The 18,203-nt window shown below is 40.5% G+C and overlaps 1 protein-coding gene across 5 annotated transcripts in view; it reads left to right on the top strand.

Moving 5' to 3' along the window:
- The window catches only part of tasor2 (transcription activation suppressor family member 2), a 179,057-nt gene that overhangs the window by 100,485 nt on the left and 60,369 nt on the right, over positions 1 to 18,203 (top strand). For all 5 annotated transcript variants that reach the window (XM_059987376.1, XM_059987375.1, XM_059987377.1 and 2 more), the window contains 2 exons: positions 9,844 to 9,969; positions 11,809 to 11,962. In XM_059987376.1, the coding sequence (XP_059843359.1) occupies positions 9,844 to 9,969; positions 11,809 to 11,962 (280 nt within the window). The remainder of the gene's footprint in view (positions 1 to 9,843; positions 9,970 to 11,808; positions 11,963 to 18,203) is intronic.

The raw sequence follows: 18,203 nt of genomic DNA on the forward strand, positions 1-18,203 counted from the left end.
GCAATCAATCTTATAATTGTGTCCTCCATGAAACAGAGTCCTTCTCTGCATGTGCTGTTGCTGTTAGTGGAACACCCTTCTTTGTTGATCAGTAACAGGGGTAAACTCTCCAATTCTGGTGAAAACATTTTACACCCCAAACCAGAGATCAAGGTCTCTGTCAGTTTTTCTCTGCAGTGAGTAAGGGAATGTGTTGCAAAGGCTATGGGCGTTCACTTCCATCACTCACAACTTGATACAGTATAATTGCACCTACGTCATAAGTGCTGCATTATAGGCAAGTTCCACTGGACAATGTGGATCATAAATCTGGTGTCAGTACTGTGTCTGAAGTCACTATTTACTTCAGTTTAGTATTTTTGAAATGCCATTCAAAAATGGCTGAAACAGCCGAACCAGTCTCCAGTTCCATTTGAATTAATTTATCGTTCACTTCTGGCGTAGGCATATTGCTTGTCTCCTGTTAGTTTTCAAATTGTAAATTTCAAAGCTACATAATCCTGTGTCATTCTCATCATTATCAGACTTTTCATCAACAGCAAGCAGATTAGTGCTCTTTTAGAAACTACAAATTGACATTTTAGCATTTGCTCTTCCTTGTGCGAATCATTTATTTTTGTCTGCCTGACATGTTCTTTGTACGTGTCCTACTTTGTTGCAATTTCTGCAAGTTTCACCTTTAAATCTACATTTTTTTTATGTATGTGAACCCCTGCCACAACGGTAACACAATTTGTTGGGCCAGACCGGTTTCTGTTTAGACAATGCAATATTGTTCACATTCATTTTCATTCATGATGCAATTCAAATGTGTCTCTGTCTGTGGTTTCTATTGAAATAGTGATTTCCACTGCTCATTTGAATGTAAGCTGTGCTTCAGTTAAGAGTTGTTTTTGAATGTTTTCTTAAACTAAATGATCTCTCATTAAGGCCATTAGCTACCTGACAATGCTCAGACAATCTCTTCAATTCAGTCATGTACACTGAAATGGACTCCCCTTCTGTTTGATTCCGCTGATGAAATCTAAAGCATTCTGTAATCAACAATGATTTTGGTTTTAAGTGTTGCTGCATCACTTTGACAGCTATAGGAAAGCTCATTTCTGATTGGTTTGGTTGGAGCAATCAAACTTTGAAGCTATCTCTATGCCTTTAAATCTAATGAACACAACAAAATTGGTATTTTTTGGCCGCTATTTCATTTGCTTCAAAATACTGTTCCAATAGTTCTGTATACGTGAGCCAATTACTCATTGTGTAATCAAACTTGCCAATCTACTCATTCATTATGAGCCCTGAATCCTTCTGTTTTCTGACTTTTAAAAAAAAAACTTTATCATGTCTTCCCTTCTGAAGACTGTCTCTCCATGTGTCTGGCTGCACTAAGCTGCTTACTTTTAGTTCAACTGTCTCATTCTGCTTTAACAGCTCGGTAGCCATCTTGGATTCTTTTTATAATGCCTCATCGCTGAGGTTATGTTTTGTAACTTCAGAACATTACATTAATTTAAAGGAAGACATGGGGATTCTGAAATGTGGGTGTATACTTCCCCTTTACTTTCAGAGAGGCATGCACATATTACATGGTAACATGATGACATATGCAATTAATATATTTTTACATATAACCTGTAATTATTTAAATGAACAAGAATTCTGAATATGTGTGCGTACACACACACACACACACACACACACACACACACACACACACACACACACACACACACACACACACACACACACACACACACACACACACACACACACACACACACAGACACACACACACACAGACACACACACACACACACAGACACACACACACACACACAGACACACACACAGACACACACACACACACACACAGACACACACACACACACACACACACAGACACACACACACTTTCCCAATTCGGCCGGGCACTTAAACGTATCAAATCTTGGATCTTTTCTTGCTCTCGAGCCCAGGCTCCATCTTGACTGTGCCTTGCCTGCACACCCCTCACCTTGGTTCTGTCCCATCGATTCGCCAGCAAGTCCCCTTCGGCAATGGCCTAACACTAACTCATTCCTTGCTTTTGTGTCTGGGCCTAGTCACCTCAATTCAGCCTCTACACGCTACGCCAAACCGTCCTTCTCCTTTAAGACTTCAGTTCACACCGTAGTACTGCCTGGTTGTACAGACATTTCAAAAGCTCAACTCTGAAAGGTAAGTTGCAGGCTATTGATTGCAGTGATCATTGACCAGAAAAAGTGTGATTAGTAATTACTAGTTTTCTTTGATTTGTTGCCGCTGGCAAAGCCAAAAGTTATTTCAGATATATAAAGAGTAAAAGAGAGATGAGAATGGATATTGGACCACTGGAAAATTATGCTGGAGAGGTAGCAATGGAGGACTCCACTATTAAAAATACATGGCAAACTTAACATCTGGAAAGGCAATCGGCAATTATATTGTCCTTGCCTTTTATATGTGTTATCATAGGATCATATTCTTGCAAAATCAGATTTTGTTGTTGAATTGGAATCTGATTAACCATTTTCCTTAACCATGTCTATACAATCATCCATCCTAGGGATGGGACAAGCATCTGTTTTTGTTACAGCATTCACCTTTCTATAGTCAGTGCAAAACCTAATACTACCAGGTGAGGCGACACTTCACCTGTGAGTCCGCTGGTGTGGTATACTGTGTCAGGTGCTCCCGGTGTGGCCTTTTATATATTGGCGAGACCTGACGCAGACTGGGAGACTGATTTGTAGAACACCTACGCTCGGTCCGCCAGAAAAAGCAGGATCTCCCAGTGGCCACACATTTTAATTCCACGTCCCATTCCCATTCTGATATGTCTATCCATGGCCTCCTCTATTGTCAAAATGAATCCAAACTCAGGTTGGAGGAACAACACCTTATATACCAGCTGGATAGCCTCCAACCTGATGGCATGAACATTGACTTCTCTGATTTCCATTAATGCCCCTCCTCCGCTTCTTACCCCATCCCTGACATATTTAGTTTTTTGCCTGTTCTCTATCTCCCTCTGGTGCTCCCCCCCTCCTTTCTTTCTCCCGAGGCCTCCCGTCCCATGATCCTTTCCCTTCTCCAGCTCTGTATCACTTTCACTAATCACCTTTCCAGCTCTTAGCTTCATCCCACCCCCTCTGGTCTACTATCATTTCTCATTTCCTCTCCCCCCTCTACTTTGAAATCTCTTACTATCTTTCCTTTCGGTTAGTCCTGACGAAGGGTCTCGGCCCGAAACGTCAACATCGCTTCTTCTTATAGATGTTGCCTAGTCTGCTGTGTTCTACCAGCATTTTGTGTGTGTTGTTGTTTGAATTTCCAGCATCTGCAGATTTCCTCGTGTTTGTCCTAATACTACCATCTGGTTTAGGTACCATAACACAAGGTGAGCTCCAATCTGAAGTTGAAGGCCTAATAATACCATTTTCTAACGTATACTCATCTTCCTGTTCAGCCAGTTTACATTTTTCTATGTTCATGCGATATGGGCGTTGTTTTATGGGCTTAGCATGACCAACATCTATATCATGTGATGTGACTGTGGTTCTCCTTGGAACATCGGGAAATCTTTAAACTTCAAAATTAATTCCTTCATTTGTTGTTGTTGTGGTTGCAAATGAGCCAACTTGTTATCAATGTTTTCTAGAATAGTGGAGTTTGTTAGTCTAACTGGGACAATGTTTGAGTTAGAATAAACCTCGGATGAGTCAATTCATTCCCAGGGTTGCCAGACTCATTTGGTTTGCCAACAACGCTCACAGGTGGTGCCTGCTCTTCAAAATATGGTTTCAACATATTTACATGTACCACCTGTGTTGACTTTCGTTGATCAGGTGTTTTGACTACAAAACTTACATCATTAACTTGAGACACTATTTCATACGGTCCATGGAATTTTGCTTGAAGTGACTTTGTCAATATTGGAAATAACACCAGCACCATATCTCCCACCTGGCGTATCCTCACATGAGCCTGTTTGCGATACCAACACTTCATTTTGTCCTGAGAAACGTTTTAAGTTTTTTCTTGCTAGGCTACAGGCTTTGTGTAATCTATCCTTGAATTTCAAAACATAATCTAACAATTGATATGCGTGTCCTCATTAATCCACTGTTCTTTTAACAGGGTCGGAGGTCCTCGAACCCTATGACCAAATACAAGTTCAAATGGACTAAAGCCCAGTGATTCTTGTACTGATTCTCTTACTGCAAATAAAAGCAAATGAACTTCTTCATCCCAATCCTTCTCATTTTCAACACAGAATGTCTTAATGGTTGTTTAAAGGGTAGAATGGAATCTTTCTAGAGCCCCTTGTGATTCTGGATGGTACGCAGATGACGTTAATTTGTTTGGTTCCCAGTTCATAAACTACCTGCTGAAATACTCCAGATGTAAAATTACTTCCTTGATCAGACTGGATTTCTTTAGGCAAGCCAAATAAAATAAAAAAAACTTCATGACGGCCTTTGACACAGTTTTAGCTTTGATGTTTCTGAGAGGTATTGCTTCAGGAAATCTGGATGCTGTGTACATGATAGTTAGCAAATACTGATGGCCAGCTTTAGTCTTTGGCAATGGGCCAACACAATCCACAATAACTTTGGGAAAGGGTTCACCAAATGCAGGAATAGGCTACAGTAGGACCACTGGTGTGACTTGATTAGGTTTACCCACAACTTTTTTAAGTGTGACAGGTTCGACAAAAGGTCACAACATCTTTCGTCAGATTAAGCCAGAAAAATTATTTCAAAATCTTGTTCACAGTTTTATTTACACCTAGATGGCCACCTAAGGGCACATGATAGACAAAAGTTAAAATCTCCGTCCTATAGACTTCAGGAACTACAACCTGGTAAACAACTTGCAGGTATCTCAGGTGGTCTCCACTTCCTCATTAACACTCCATCTTTAATATAATACCCAACTGGCACTTTCTCAATTTCATCACCTGAGAGAGCTTTCCCTTTTCCCCCCTCCCTCTCCCTCTCCCAACCCTTAGTGCCTAGGTGGCATATGGGGCTTCAACCTTTGTCAATAGTCCCAGATTTAATTTCTGGTTTACCCTGACTTGCCATGCTACTCTTTTGGAAGCTTTTACTCAGGGTAAACTTAACCTCGTAGGTTAAAGCAAACTCTGCTAAGAGTCTGCTAACTCTGCTAGTCTAGCAGACTCCTGCAAAGTGGCAGTATCTTTTTCATCTAAATATGCCTTTATGTCATTAGGGATGCACTTCTTAAATTCTTCAATTAAAACCAACTCTTTCAAGCTGTTAAAATCATCATTCACATTTTTAGATGTGCACCAGCGGTCAAAACATACAAACTTCTCATAAACAAATTCCACATAAGTCTGGTTCACAGATTTCCTCAAATTTCTAAACCTTTACCTATAGGCCTCTGGAGCCAATTCATAGGCTTTAAATACAGTTCGTTTCACTGTCTCAACTGCATCTCCAATTGATAAGGTGGGGTAAGCTAGTTGAGCCTTACCCTTAATTACACTCTGTATCAAGAGAGACCAACTTTCTTTTGGCCACTTTAGACTCTGAGTAACCTTCTCAAAATGCTGGAAGTATTTATCAACCTCGGTCTCATCACCAGTTTAACTTCCTGGCTGGCAATAAACGGTATGACCAGTTCCTTAGAGCCAGCAACTTCTCTCTTGAGCCTTAACTCATCCAATTCAAACCACCTCTGTCTTTCTGCTTCTTCACTCTGCTTCTCTGGCATCAACCTGCCTCTGTCTTTCTTTTACTTCAGCCTCTAATTTAAATATATCAAGCTTCATCTGGTCCAGTCGTAACTGGATCTCCTCTTTACTCACAGGAAATATCTTTAACACCTCCTCATCAAACGTGTAGATATATAGTGCTCAACTATTTTTCTCGGAATTTCTGGCTTTCTCATAGCCCGCTTTACCTCTATGAGGTTCAGTTCATTAGCAATGCCCAACAATTCATCCATTTTGGCCTTCTCTAATGCCTCAGGGGTTAGCGCTTCCAGAAATGCCCCAATATTCATTGCTGCTGTTTTCCACAACCAAGTAAATCAAAAGAGAATTAGCCAATAAGATCGACGATCAATCAATAAGCTCCAAATATGTTCATATCCCGGATGAGCCCCCGATTTGTTACAAACTGTAACATTTTAGAAATGTACCAGCAGCAATAAATTACACATGGAGTCTGGATTTGAAGTTAAAACCACTATGGTTATTTGTGATTACTTATAGTAACGCAACCAAGATGATCAAAAGTTAACAGTGTTATGTGTATAGCTCCCAAACTATATTGAGCTTGGGGGAACAAGGCTTAAGAGTCTTGAGATGGTAAAGTAGGGAAGTTCAATCATCCACAGAATAAATGATGCGAAAGGGATGTTTGTAATCCACATTGTATTGGAGTGAGACGGTAAGTATGAAGTATTATATATAATATTATATATTATATGAAGTATTATACATGCTCCACACTGGTAACTCGAGATAACAGTCGCTGTAGACCTTGTCTGTCGTATTGTTCCAAATCCCCATACGAATTATCACCGAAAAGTGACCTGTTTCAGGAATATCGTCTTTCAGTGGTTACCACACAACATACCCAGGCAAGGGCTACACAAGTGGTCCCCACAAGATATCCCAGAAATCCACTCCTTTTGATTATATGACATGACAGTCGCATCTTGTGGAGCAAACTAGCCCTGGCATTTCGTAGTTCCAAGTCTTGCCAAGACTGCAAGAGTAGCGAGATCTCTCCCTCTCTCCCTCCCCACAGACTGCGACAGTCAGTCAGTCTGTGTTGTTTACTTGGATTGTCAGAAGGCCTTTGACAAGGTGCTGAATATGAGACTGCTTAACAAGATAAGAACCTATGGTGTTACAGGAAAAGAAAGGCAGAAGGCGAAGGGTCTGAATATAGGGGGCCTATTCTGCTTGGTTCCCAGTAACCAGTGATGTTCTGCAGTGGGTGCTTCTTTTCGTGTTGTATGTCAGTGATTTGGATGATGGAATTGATGGTTTTTTGGCCAAGTTTCAAGATGATACAAAAGTAGGTAATGGGGCAGGTAGTGTTGAAGAAGCAGGGAGTCTGCAGAAGGACAGATTGGGAGAATGGGCAAAAAAGTGGCAGATGGAATATAGTGTTGGGAAGTGTATGGCCATGCACTTTGGTAGAAGGAATAAAGGCATGAATTATTTTATAAACAGGGATAATTAAAAACTTCAAGTTGCAAAGGGAATTGTGAGTCCTTGTGTAGAATTTCCTTAAAGGTTAATTTGTAGGCTAAGTCTGATAAGGAAAGCAAATGTAATGTTAGCATTCATTTCTTGAACTTTGGGACCTGAGTCACCCCAACCACAAACTATTCCAGCTGCTACCATCTGAGAAACGGTACCGCAGCATAAAAGCCAGGACTAACAGGCTCCGAGACAGCTTCTTCCACCAGGCCATCAGACTGATTCATTCATGCTAACACAGCCAGATATCTATGTTATATTGTTGTACATACTATTTATTATAAATTGCATATTTAGACGGTGACATAATGTAAAGATGTTCAGTCCTTGTGTATGTGATGCAAGTAATAAAGTCAATTCAATAAAATGGACTGGGAATCTTCATGAACTAGGATTTACAAAAAGACATTTGATGAAATAGCTCAGTTATTTCAGGCTAAGGTTGATGTGCAGAAAGCAGAGGAAATCCCTAGATTTAGACCCGTGCAAATAAAAGGGCAGCAGTATGCTTCCAAGTCAGGATGTTGTGCAACTTGAAGGAGAACCTGTGAGTGCTGGTGTTCTGTATCCCTGAAGACACCTCCTTGACGGTAGAGGTCGCAGGTTTGGAGTATTAGTATCCTAGTTGAGTAAGTACAATAGGTGGTACACAGTGCAGACACACTGTGTGCTGGTGGAGGAAAGAATGAATGTTCATTGAGGTGGGTGAGGTGTCAAATAAATGGACTGCTTAGTCTTGGATATTGGTAAGATTCTTGTGTGCTCTTAGTGATGCAAGCATCCAGCCAAGTGGAGAGTATTTTGTCATATTCCAGATTTGTACCTTGGCCGTGATGAAATGACTGGGGTGTTGAGATGAGTCACTCACCAGAGAATGCCACGTCACTGGACCAGCCACATTAAGTCTAACAATTAGAGCCAGTCCTTTCAGGATTGTAGATGGGAAGGGCTACTGCACTGTAGTAAGGGTTTATCTTGGTTGGCACAGCATTGTGGGCCAAAGGGACTGTACTGCACTATGTTGTTATATATTCTAGGAGTAAAAGCAGATACGTGGAGTTAGTTCATGGATTGGAATTCATTGAGTGATAGAATAGGCTTGAAGCAATAAGTGGCCTACTCTGGCTCCTAATGAGAGTTGCCAGTTATTGGAACTTTACCTTAAGCATGGAGCATTTTACTTGGTTCGGTGGGTTTATAGGAATGCCCTACTCATTGTTCTTTCCTGAAGCATAATTTTGTTTGAAATTGTATAAAAAGACTAATCATTCATAAGACTTGGGAGCAGAATAGGCCATTCAGCCCATTGAGTCTTCAGCATTTTCCATCTCAGCCCCACTCCCTGTAACCTGAGACACCTTTAATAATTAAGTACATAGTCAAATGCTTCTTTAAATATACCCAGTGACTTGGCCTCCATAGCTGTCTGTGGCAATGAATTCCACAGATTCATCAGCCCGGCTAAAGAAATTCCTCCCCATCTCTGATCTAATGAGATACCCTTGTATTCTGAGGCTGTGCCCTTTGGTTTTAGTCTCTTGCAGGACTGGAAGGCCCCTCTCCAAGTCCACTCTCTATCTCAATATTCATTAGGTTTCAATGAGAACTACCCTTATTCATCTAAATTCCAACAACTACAAGCCAAGGGCTCTCAAACAACCCTCATACATTAACCCTTTCATTCCTGGAATCAGTCTCGTAAAATTGAAGTGATTGTGAAGCAGGCCAAAGTTGCTTAAATTTCTCAGATGATAAACAGTGGAGTACAGAGTGATGGTACTGTTCACTTAGTCTTCATCTGCTTTGTGGCAGATGATGTTATCCATGTGCTGAAAATAAGCCATTCTAACACAGAATGACTTGTGTTTTGAAGGAACACATTTCAAACTAAGCAGCTCTGAATGAAGTATTCTTGAGTTTATTGATTACATTAAAACAGTGTGCTGATAAAAATTTTGGAATTCACAAATGAATATCATTGATAATTTGCTTTGAAGTCAATGGCCATATAAATGTTGTGTATTTTGAAAGGAATAGGCTTATGTACTAAATAGTTTCTACCAAAGCAATTGATGTGATTGACCACTGATTTAGTTCTGACAATTGGTGCTGAAAAACAGCTTTGATTGATAAACCACAGAACGGTAATGCAGTGAGATAACTTCATTCCACCTTTCATGTTACTCTAGCCCCTTCTGTTCCCATTACCCCTCAATTCTATTTCTGCTCCGGTTTCAGAAGCTAAGATTAGAACAGTCTCTATCACTCTATCAGGCAATGAATTCCAGATGCAAACCAGCTATGGTATTTACAATTTTTAAAAATGGCATCTGGTCCTTTTGCCAATGATCCAACATCTGTGGTATTCTGGCCTTCCATGTTAGACACCAATGTAACATCTTCTCTCAAACTTTAATTTGAAATGTTTATTAACTTCGCGGTTTCATTACCATACAGAGGATGGATATCAAGATAACACAGGTCATGAGCTTTGCTTTTACTTCATGTGGAAACTACCATTAGTCCCCGTAAAGGCCATATCATGTTTTATTGATTTAATAACTCCTCCTATGTTTCAGGATTTCCTAAAGAAAGAAGGTCATGTGGAAATTAGCCTATCAGATCTCTCCATGATACAGCCATACCATTCGGGTAAAGTGCTTGTGATTATCCGGAATGAAGACATTGCAATGCATTTGCATCAGGTGAGGAACCTGATTATTCTTGCACTACTGAGATGGTGTTTCTTAACTCATCAAGTCTGTGCTAGCTCTCTTAACAATTCTCCCATTCTTTTCCCAACTGCTTTTCCTTTTCAATACATCTTAGAATCTTTAATCTTCAAATGTATTCCCAACAGCAGTGCACTGTGGAACAAGCCATGGTTCTCTCTTGTCCGATCCTTTTTTTCTTGACACTTTTTGTAAACCTGTGATGAATAACTACCAATAGATAAGAATTTACCCTGTGATAAGAATACCCTTGTAGATGAGGCATATTATATTGAGAGATGGGTCCACTGTCCTTGAGCCTGGAGCATATGAACAGCCAAGTGTGCAAACATAGAGCACGGAACATAGAACAGTGCAAGCCCTTCATCACACAATGCTAGGCCAACTTTTAATCTGCTCTGTAAAATCAATCTAACCCTTCCAGCCCCTATAGCCCTTTATTTTCCTTTCATTCGTGTGTCTATCTAAGAGTCACTTAAACGTCCCTACTATGTCTCTACTAATCATGGTGGAGGCGAATATGATAGGGTCTTTTAAGAGACTTTTGGATAGGTACATGGAGCTTAGAAAAATAGAAGGCTGTGGGTAAGCCTAGTAATTTCTAAGGTAGGGACATGTTCAGCACAACTTTGTAGGCCGAAGGGCCTGTATTGTGCTGTAGGGTTTCTATGTTTCTGTGTTTTTATGTTTGCTGTGTTCATTCTGTACCAATAAGTTACAAACATTTGTATTACCTTGCATAAATTGGTTAACCTATTGTTTCACTTAAGACTGTGATGGGTCTGTGGCAAAAATGCAGTGTTAGCATTTCCATAACATGAGCAATGTTATTGGGAATGGATTAAACAAGCTCATGCTTAAACATAAGGGAATACAAGCGATAATTCTGAGGAAACTGGAGGTTCTTGAGGTATCTGGTATCTTTTCACCTGAGGGGAAACATTGAAATGACAGAAATGCAATGTTAGTATTTTTATTTCAAGGACGAAACTATAAGAGCAAGGATATAACACTTGAGGCTTTATCAGGCACTGGTCAGCTACATTTGCAGTACTGTGAGCAGTTTTGTGTGCCTTGTTGAAGAAAAGATGTGCTGGCACTGGAGAGGGTTCAGAGGAGCCCAGGGTTAATGTATGAGGAGCATTTAATGGCTCAAGGCCTGCACTCATTGGAGTTTAGGAGAATGGGGGAGGGGGATCTCATTGACACCTACCAAGTACTGAAACACCTTGATAGAGTAGACGTGGAGAGGATATTTTTTGTGGTGAAAGAGCCTCGGACCTGAGGGCAAAGGCTCAGAATAGAAAAATGTTTCTTTAGCGAGATGGTGATGAATCATTGCCACAGATGGCTGTGGAGGCCAAATTATTGGGTATATTTAAAGCGGAGGTGATAAGTTTCTTGATTAGTAATGGTGTCAAAGGTTATAGGGAGAAAGCAGGAGAATGGGGTTGAGAGAAGTCAGTCATGGTAACGGCAGGCAGATTCAGTGGGCTAAGCAGCCTAGTTCTGCTCATATGGCTTATTGTCCATGAAATCTTCCTCTCAAAGGTTTGCCTTTTGTAGGATATGGTCTTGGTATGTGGAGCCATTTTAACTAAAATCACTGGGCAGGAAGCCCAAGGGAGTGGGTGGAGTGATGCTGTTGCACCACACCCAACAATTTTCTGTGCTGTCTGTAATGTCTAATCCTAAGATATAAGACAGGACAGACAGGAATAACAGCAAATTTGACTACCTTTTCTTACTTTTTAATTATAACATGTTACTTACCACAGGCATTGAAATCATATGTTTGTCACTCTCTCCCAGATTCCTTATTTGGTGAAGCTGAAGCGGATGCAATGCGTTCAGTTTGCTGGAGTGGACAGTCCAAGAGACATAAAAGACCAGACCTTTCAAGAGCTATTTAGTTCAGGAGGCTTTATTGTCTCTGATGGGACTGTGTTGGACAAAGTGACTCCTGGTACGTGTACCTGCATTCAACCTTGGTTTGAGATATTTATAAGTGTTTATGTTGTGCTGAAATAAAACAAAGTGTCAGTAATATTCACATTATTATTGCTGATTTACAGTACTGAAAATCTGTCAAATTAAAGTTTTATTTTTAGCATTCACAATACAATGTCACTTGACATTGATAGAAAAATTACATTTCAGTATCCTGAAAGGAGATTGAGAATTTAAATCCTGTCTATAGACTAATTAGGACATGTGGGTATATTTTGAAATTTGGGAAAAGAAATTCAATGATTTATGACTGGAAAAAATCCACACAACAAAAAGGCTTTGGTAGAAAGCCAACTGAAAGGAACCAAGCCCTCTATTGAAAATTTCTATGAGAATAGGTGCTTGCTGTGGTAAAATTACATATACTCCTTGGCCCATCTGTCTACTACAAAGTAACACTGATGCTCAACTGTAACTGAATGGATGAAGAGGGTGTACTGGTTAATTTACTGCATCAGCAACTGGAGCTCTGGGCCATGACCCATAGCTCTAAGTTTGAACCTCAATAAAAAGGTAGGGAAGTTAAGTTCAAGAAGTTAGATAAAATTTGGTGGGGGGGGGGGGAGAGATAAAAGAACTTTGGTCTCAGTAACAGCACAAAAATACCACATTACCACTAAAAACACAGATTAGTTCATTAATGTGCTAAGGGAATCTGCCATCATTACTCAGTGGTCACTCCCATATGTGACTCCAGGTCCACTAATGCTAACCGTTAACTGCCCCCTCAGTTTTGGGGCAATTAGGGATGTAAATGTTGACAGTGTTAGTGACATCCACATCCTGTAAATTTTTAAATATAAAGAAGTTAAATACCGGTGATAATAGTTGAATACTGGTGCCAGTGTCCCAAGGACATCTCTGATTGGGACCATGACATTCTAAAGCAGCCAGAAGTATTGGTACATATTGGCATCAATGACATAAATAGGAAAGGTGAGAGAGTATGGAAGAGAGATTTTAGAGAGTGTGGTAGGAAATTGAAAAGCAGGACTGTTATTGTAGTGATCTCTGGATTGTTGGCGGTGTCACATGCCAGTGAGGGTAAGAATAGGAGCATTTATCAGATAAATGCATGTCTGAGGAAGTGGTGCAGGGGGCAGAGGTTCAAATTTCTGGGGTCATTGGGAGCTCTTCTGAGGAAGGTACAGCCTGTAACAAAAGGGACGGGTTACGCCTGAACCTGATGGGGAGGTTTGTGGGCAGGTTTGTCGAGCTGTTGAGGAAGGTTTAAAGTAATTAGACAGGGAACCGGACTGAGGATGGGGCAGTTGATTTACCAACAGGTTGAGTGTAGTGACGACAGGCTGATGATAGGGCAACATTGCAGACAGAAAGATGAGTTGCAATGTAAAATGTGATGAATACAGAACTGAAGTTATTATATTTGAATGCATGCAGTATATGGAATAAGGTAGATGAACTGGAAGTGCAGTTAGAGATTGGCAGGTATGACGTTGTGGGCATCACCGAGTCATGGCTGAGGGAAGATTATAGCTTGGAGCTTAACACCCAAGGATACAGATTGTATTGAAAGGACAGACAGGTAGGCACAGGGAGTGGGGTGGCTTTGTTGGTAATAAAATTAAATCAAATCCTTGGAAAGACGTGATATAGGATTGGAAGTTGTAGAAATCTTGTAGGTAGAGCTGAGAAACTGCAAGGGTAAAAAGACCCTGATGGGAGTTGCTATATACAGACCTCCAAACAGTAGCCAGGATGTGGGCTACAAATTATAAGACGAAACAGAAAATGCATGTCAAAAGTGCAATGTCACAATAGTCATGGGTGATTTCAGTATACAGGTAGATTGGGGAAAATCAGGTTGGTGCTAGATCTCAAGAGGTGACATTCTAGAATGCTAATGAGATTTTTTTTAGAGCAGCTCATGGGTTCAGATATTCTGGACTGTGTCTTGTGCAATGAATCAGAATTGATTAGAGAGCATGAGGTAAAGGAACCCTTAGGGACAAGAGATCATAATATGATGGAATTCACCCTGAAAGTTGAGAAGGAGAAGCTAAAGTCAGATGTATCAGTATGACAGTGGAGTAAAAGAAATTACAGAGGCACGGGAGAGGAGCTGGCCAGAATTGACTGGAAAGGAACATTGGCAGGGATGAGGGCAGAGCAGCTGGAATTTCTGGGAGCAGTTTGGGAGATGTAGGACATGTACATCCCAAAGAGGAAGATGTATTCTAAAGGCAGAATGACAAAACTGTGGCTAACAAGAAAAGTCAAAGCCTGCAAAAAAAATCCAGAGATACAATAGAGCAAAAATTAATGGGAAGTTAGAGGGTTGGGAAGCTCTCAAAAACCAGCAGAAGGCAACTAAAAGAGCCACAATGAAGAAAAAGATGGAATATGAATGTAATCTAGCCAATAATATTAAAGAGGATGCCAAAAGTTTCTTCAGTGTAAAAGAGAGGCAGGAGTAGATATCGGACTACTGGAAAATGATGGTGGAGAGGTAGTAATCAGAGCAACAAAATGGCAAACAAACTGAAAAAGTGTTTTGCACTAGTCTTCACAGTGGAAGACACTACCAGAATGCTGGAGGTTCAAAAATGTCATGGGGGCAGATGTGTGTAAAGTTGCTATTACTAGGGAGAAGCTGCTTGAGAAACTGAAAGGTCTGAAGGTAGATAAGTTACCTGAACCAGATGCTCGATACCCGTTGAGCTAGTTGACAAGATTGCAGAGGCATTAGTAATGATCTTTCAGGGATCGATTGACCCTGGCATGGTTCTAGAGGAATGGAAAATTGCAAATGTCACTCCACTCTTCAAGAAGAGAGAGAAGCAGAATAAAGGAATTTATAGGCCTCTTAGTCTCACCACAGTGGATAGGAAGATGTTGGAGTCTATTTTTAAGGTTGTGGTTTTGGGGTACTTGGAGACACATGATGAAATAGGCCATCTCAGTTCTTTTGGAACTGAGATGAGAAATTTCTGTAGCAAAAGAGTTGTGAGTATGTGGAATTCGTTGCCACAGGCAGCCGTGGAGACCAAGTGATTGGATATATTTAAGGCAGAGGCTGATAGATGCTTCATTAGTCAGGGCATGAAGGGATAAGGGGAAAAGGTAGGAGATTAGGTTAAGCAGGAAAATGGATCAGCCATGATGAAATGGTGGAGCAGACTTGACGATCCACGTGGCCTAGTGCTGCTCCTGTATCTTATGGACTGGGAGATCAAGAGTTTAGCATATGAAAGATCTATTCGAGTCAGATAACACCAGGATAGAAACTGTCTTTGAATCTGGTGATTCATACTCTCAGGCTTTTGTATCTTAAGAAGGGACATGATTGAGGTATATAAATTCATGAGGGATAGTTATAGGAGATCAGCAGGAATGTTTTCCCTTTATTATTTTGAAATTAGGATGGATGCAGTGGGCTGAAATGCCTGTTTCCGTGAATCAGAATCTGGTTTGTTATCACTCATGTGTCATGGAATTTGTGTTTTGTGGCAGCAGTACAGTGCAATTCATAAGAACTATAAATTGCAATCAGAAATTTTCTTTAAAAACATTAAATAAGTGCTAAAAGAGAAAAAAATAGTGAGGTAGTGTTGATGCGTTCATTCGTTATCCGTTCCATGCTAACCTCTAACTTCATCCTCGGACAGCTTGTTTCATAGTGTAGTAATAGATTTATAGAGAAATGCAGCCTGTCTAGTCCATGCCAAAACCATTTAAACTGCCTACTCCTATTGACTTGCACCAGGACCATAGCCCTCCATACCCCTCCATTCCATGTACCTATCCAAACATGTATTAAACTTTGAAATTGAGCTCACGTGCACCACTGAGCTGGCAGCTCATTTTACATTCTCATTACCTTCTGAGTGAAGGGGTTTACCCCCCTTTTCCCCTTAAGCTTCTCACCTTTCACCCTTAACCGATATTTTCAGGTTGTTGTCTCACACAACCTCCGTGGAAAAAGCCTACATGCATCAACCCAACCTAAGCCCCTTGTAATTTTGTATCCCTCTATCAAATCTCCTCTCAAACTTCTACATACTAAGTAGTATAGTCCTAGCTTATTCAATCTTATAACTCAGATTCTCCAGTCCCAGCAACATCCTTATAAATATTCTCTGCACTCTCAGTCTTATTTACATCTTTCCTGTAGGTAGGTGACCAAAACTGCACACAATACTCCAAATGTCTTAAACAACTTCAACATAACACCCCATCTCCTGTACTCAGTACATTGATTTGCGAAGGCCAATGTGCCAAAAGCTTTCTTTACGACCCTATCTACCTGTTATGCCACTTTCAGTGAGTCATGGACCCGTATGTAATCCCAGATCCTTTTGTTCTACCACACTCCTCAGTGTCCTACCATTCATTGTGTAAGACCTATCCTGGTTGGTCCTACCGAAGTGCAAAACCTCACACTTGTCTGCATTAAGTTCCATCTGCTGTTTTTCAGCCCATTTTTCCACCTGCTCCAGATCCCACTGCAAGCTTTGATGGTCTTCCTTGCTGTCCAGTACACCTCTAATCTTGGTGTCATCCACAAATTTGCTGATCTAGTTGACCATATACCATTCAGGTCATTGATGTAGATGACAAACAATAAAGGACCCAGCACCAGTCACTGCACACTTCTGCTCACAGGCCTCCAGTCGAAGCGGCAACCATTACTACCACTCTCTGGCTTCTCCCACAAAGCCAATGTCTAATCCAATTTACTACCTTATCCTGATGAATACCAAGTGACTGAACCTTTTTGACCAACCTTCCATGTGAGACCTTGTCAAGTAGTTTATTAAAGTCCATGTAGACAACGTCCAGTGCCTTGCCTTCATTCACTTTCCTGGTAACTTCCTTAAAAAACTCTATAAGCTTGGATAGACCTGACCTACCATGCACAAAGCCATGCTGACTATCTTTAATCAGTCCATGTCTAATGAAGTATTTAAAATATCTGGTCCCTTAGAATACCTTCCCACAACTGATGTCAGACTCGCCACCATATAATTTCCTGGTTTATGTTTGGAGCTTTTTTTTAAACAGAGGAAGAATATTGACTGATTTACCTCAAGACAGCAATTACTGCGTCCTCTGTAATCTGTATAGTGTCCATGATCTCATTGATGCTTTGCCTCACTTTTATAGATTCTTTGTCTCCTGAGCAAATACAGATGGAAAAAACTTATTCAGGATTTCCCTCATCTGTTTTGGCTCCATGCATAGATTACAATTCTGATCTTCCAGAGGAACAATTTTGTCTCTTGCCAACCTTTTGCTCTTAACATATCTGTAGAGTTGCTCAAGATTATCCTTCACATTGTCTGCTAGAGCAGCTGCATGTCTTTTTTTAGCCCTCCTGATTTCTTTCTGAAGTGATCTCATGCATTTCTTATACTCCATATGCACCTCATTTGTTCCTTCCTGCCTATACCTGCTATGCACCTCCTCTTTTTCTCTTAACCAGAGTCTCAACTTCTTTTGAAAACACTTTTCAATACACTTATCTTAACCTTTTATTCTGACAAGCACATACGAACTTTGTACTCTCAAAATTTCATTTTTGAAGCCTTCCCACTTGCCAAGTATACCTCCCAATCCACACTTGTCAGATAATTTTTGATATCCTCAAAATTGGCTTTACTCCAATTTAGAATCTCAACCTGCAGACCAGACTTATCTTTTTGCATATTTTAAAACAAATGGAATTGTGGTCACTGGATGCAAAGTGTTTCCCAATACAAACTTCGGCACCTGCCCTGTCTCATTCCCTAATAGCAGATCTAGTGCCACACACTCTCTTGTTGGGACTTCTACGTACTGATGAAGGAAACTTTCCTGAACACATTTGACAAACTCTATCCCATCTAATCCTTTTACAGTATGGGAGTACCAGTCAGTATGTGGAAAGTTAAAATCACCTACTATAACAACATTATGTTTCTTGCAACAGTCTGTGATCTCTCTACAAATTTGTTCCTCTAAATCCATCGGACTGTTAGCGAAAGTGTAATATAGCCCTATTAAAGTGGTCATACCTTTCTTATTTCTCAGTTTCACCCAAAATGCCTTACTAGATGAGTTCTTCAGTCTATCCTGACAGAGTACTGCTATTATATTTTCCCTAACTAGTCATGCCACCCCTCTTCCTTTAATCAATCCCTCTTGCTTTGTTATGTCTAAAACAATGGAACCCTGGAATATTGACCTGCCTGCCT

This window comes from Hypanus sabinus, chromosome 13, assembly GCF_030144855.1.
Source record: "Hypanus sabinus isolate sHypSab1 chromosome 13, sHypSab1.hap1, whole genome shotgun sequence".
In the NCBI taxonomy this organism is placed as follows: domain Eukaryota; kingdom Metazoa; phylum Chordata; class Chondrichthyes; order Myliobatiformes; family Dasyatidae; genus Hypanus; species Hypanus sabinus.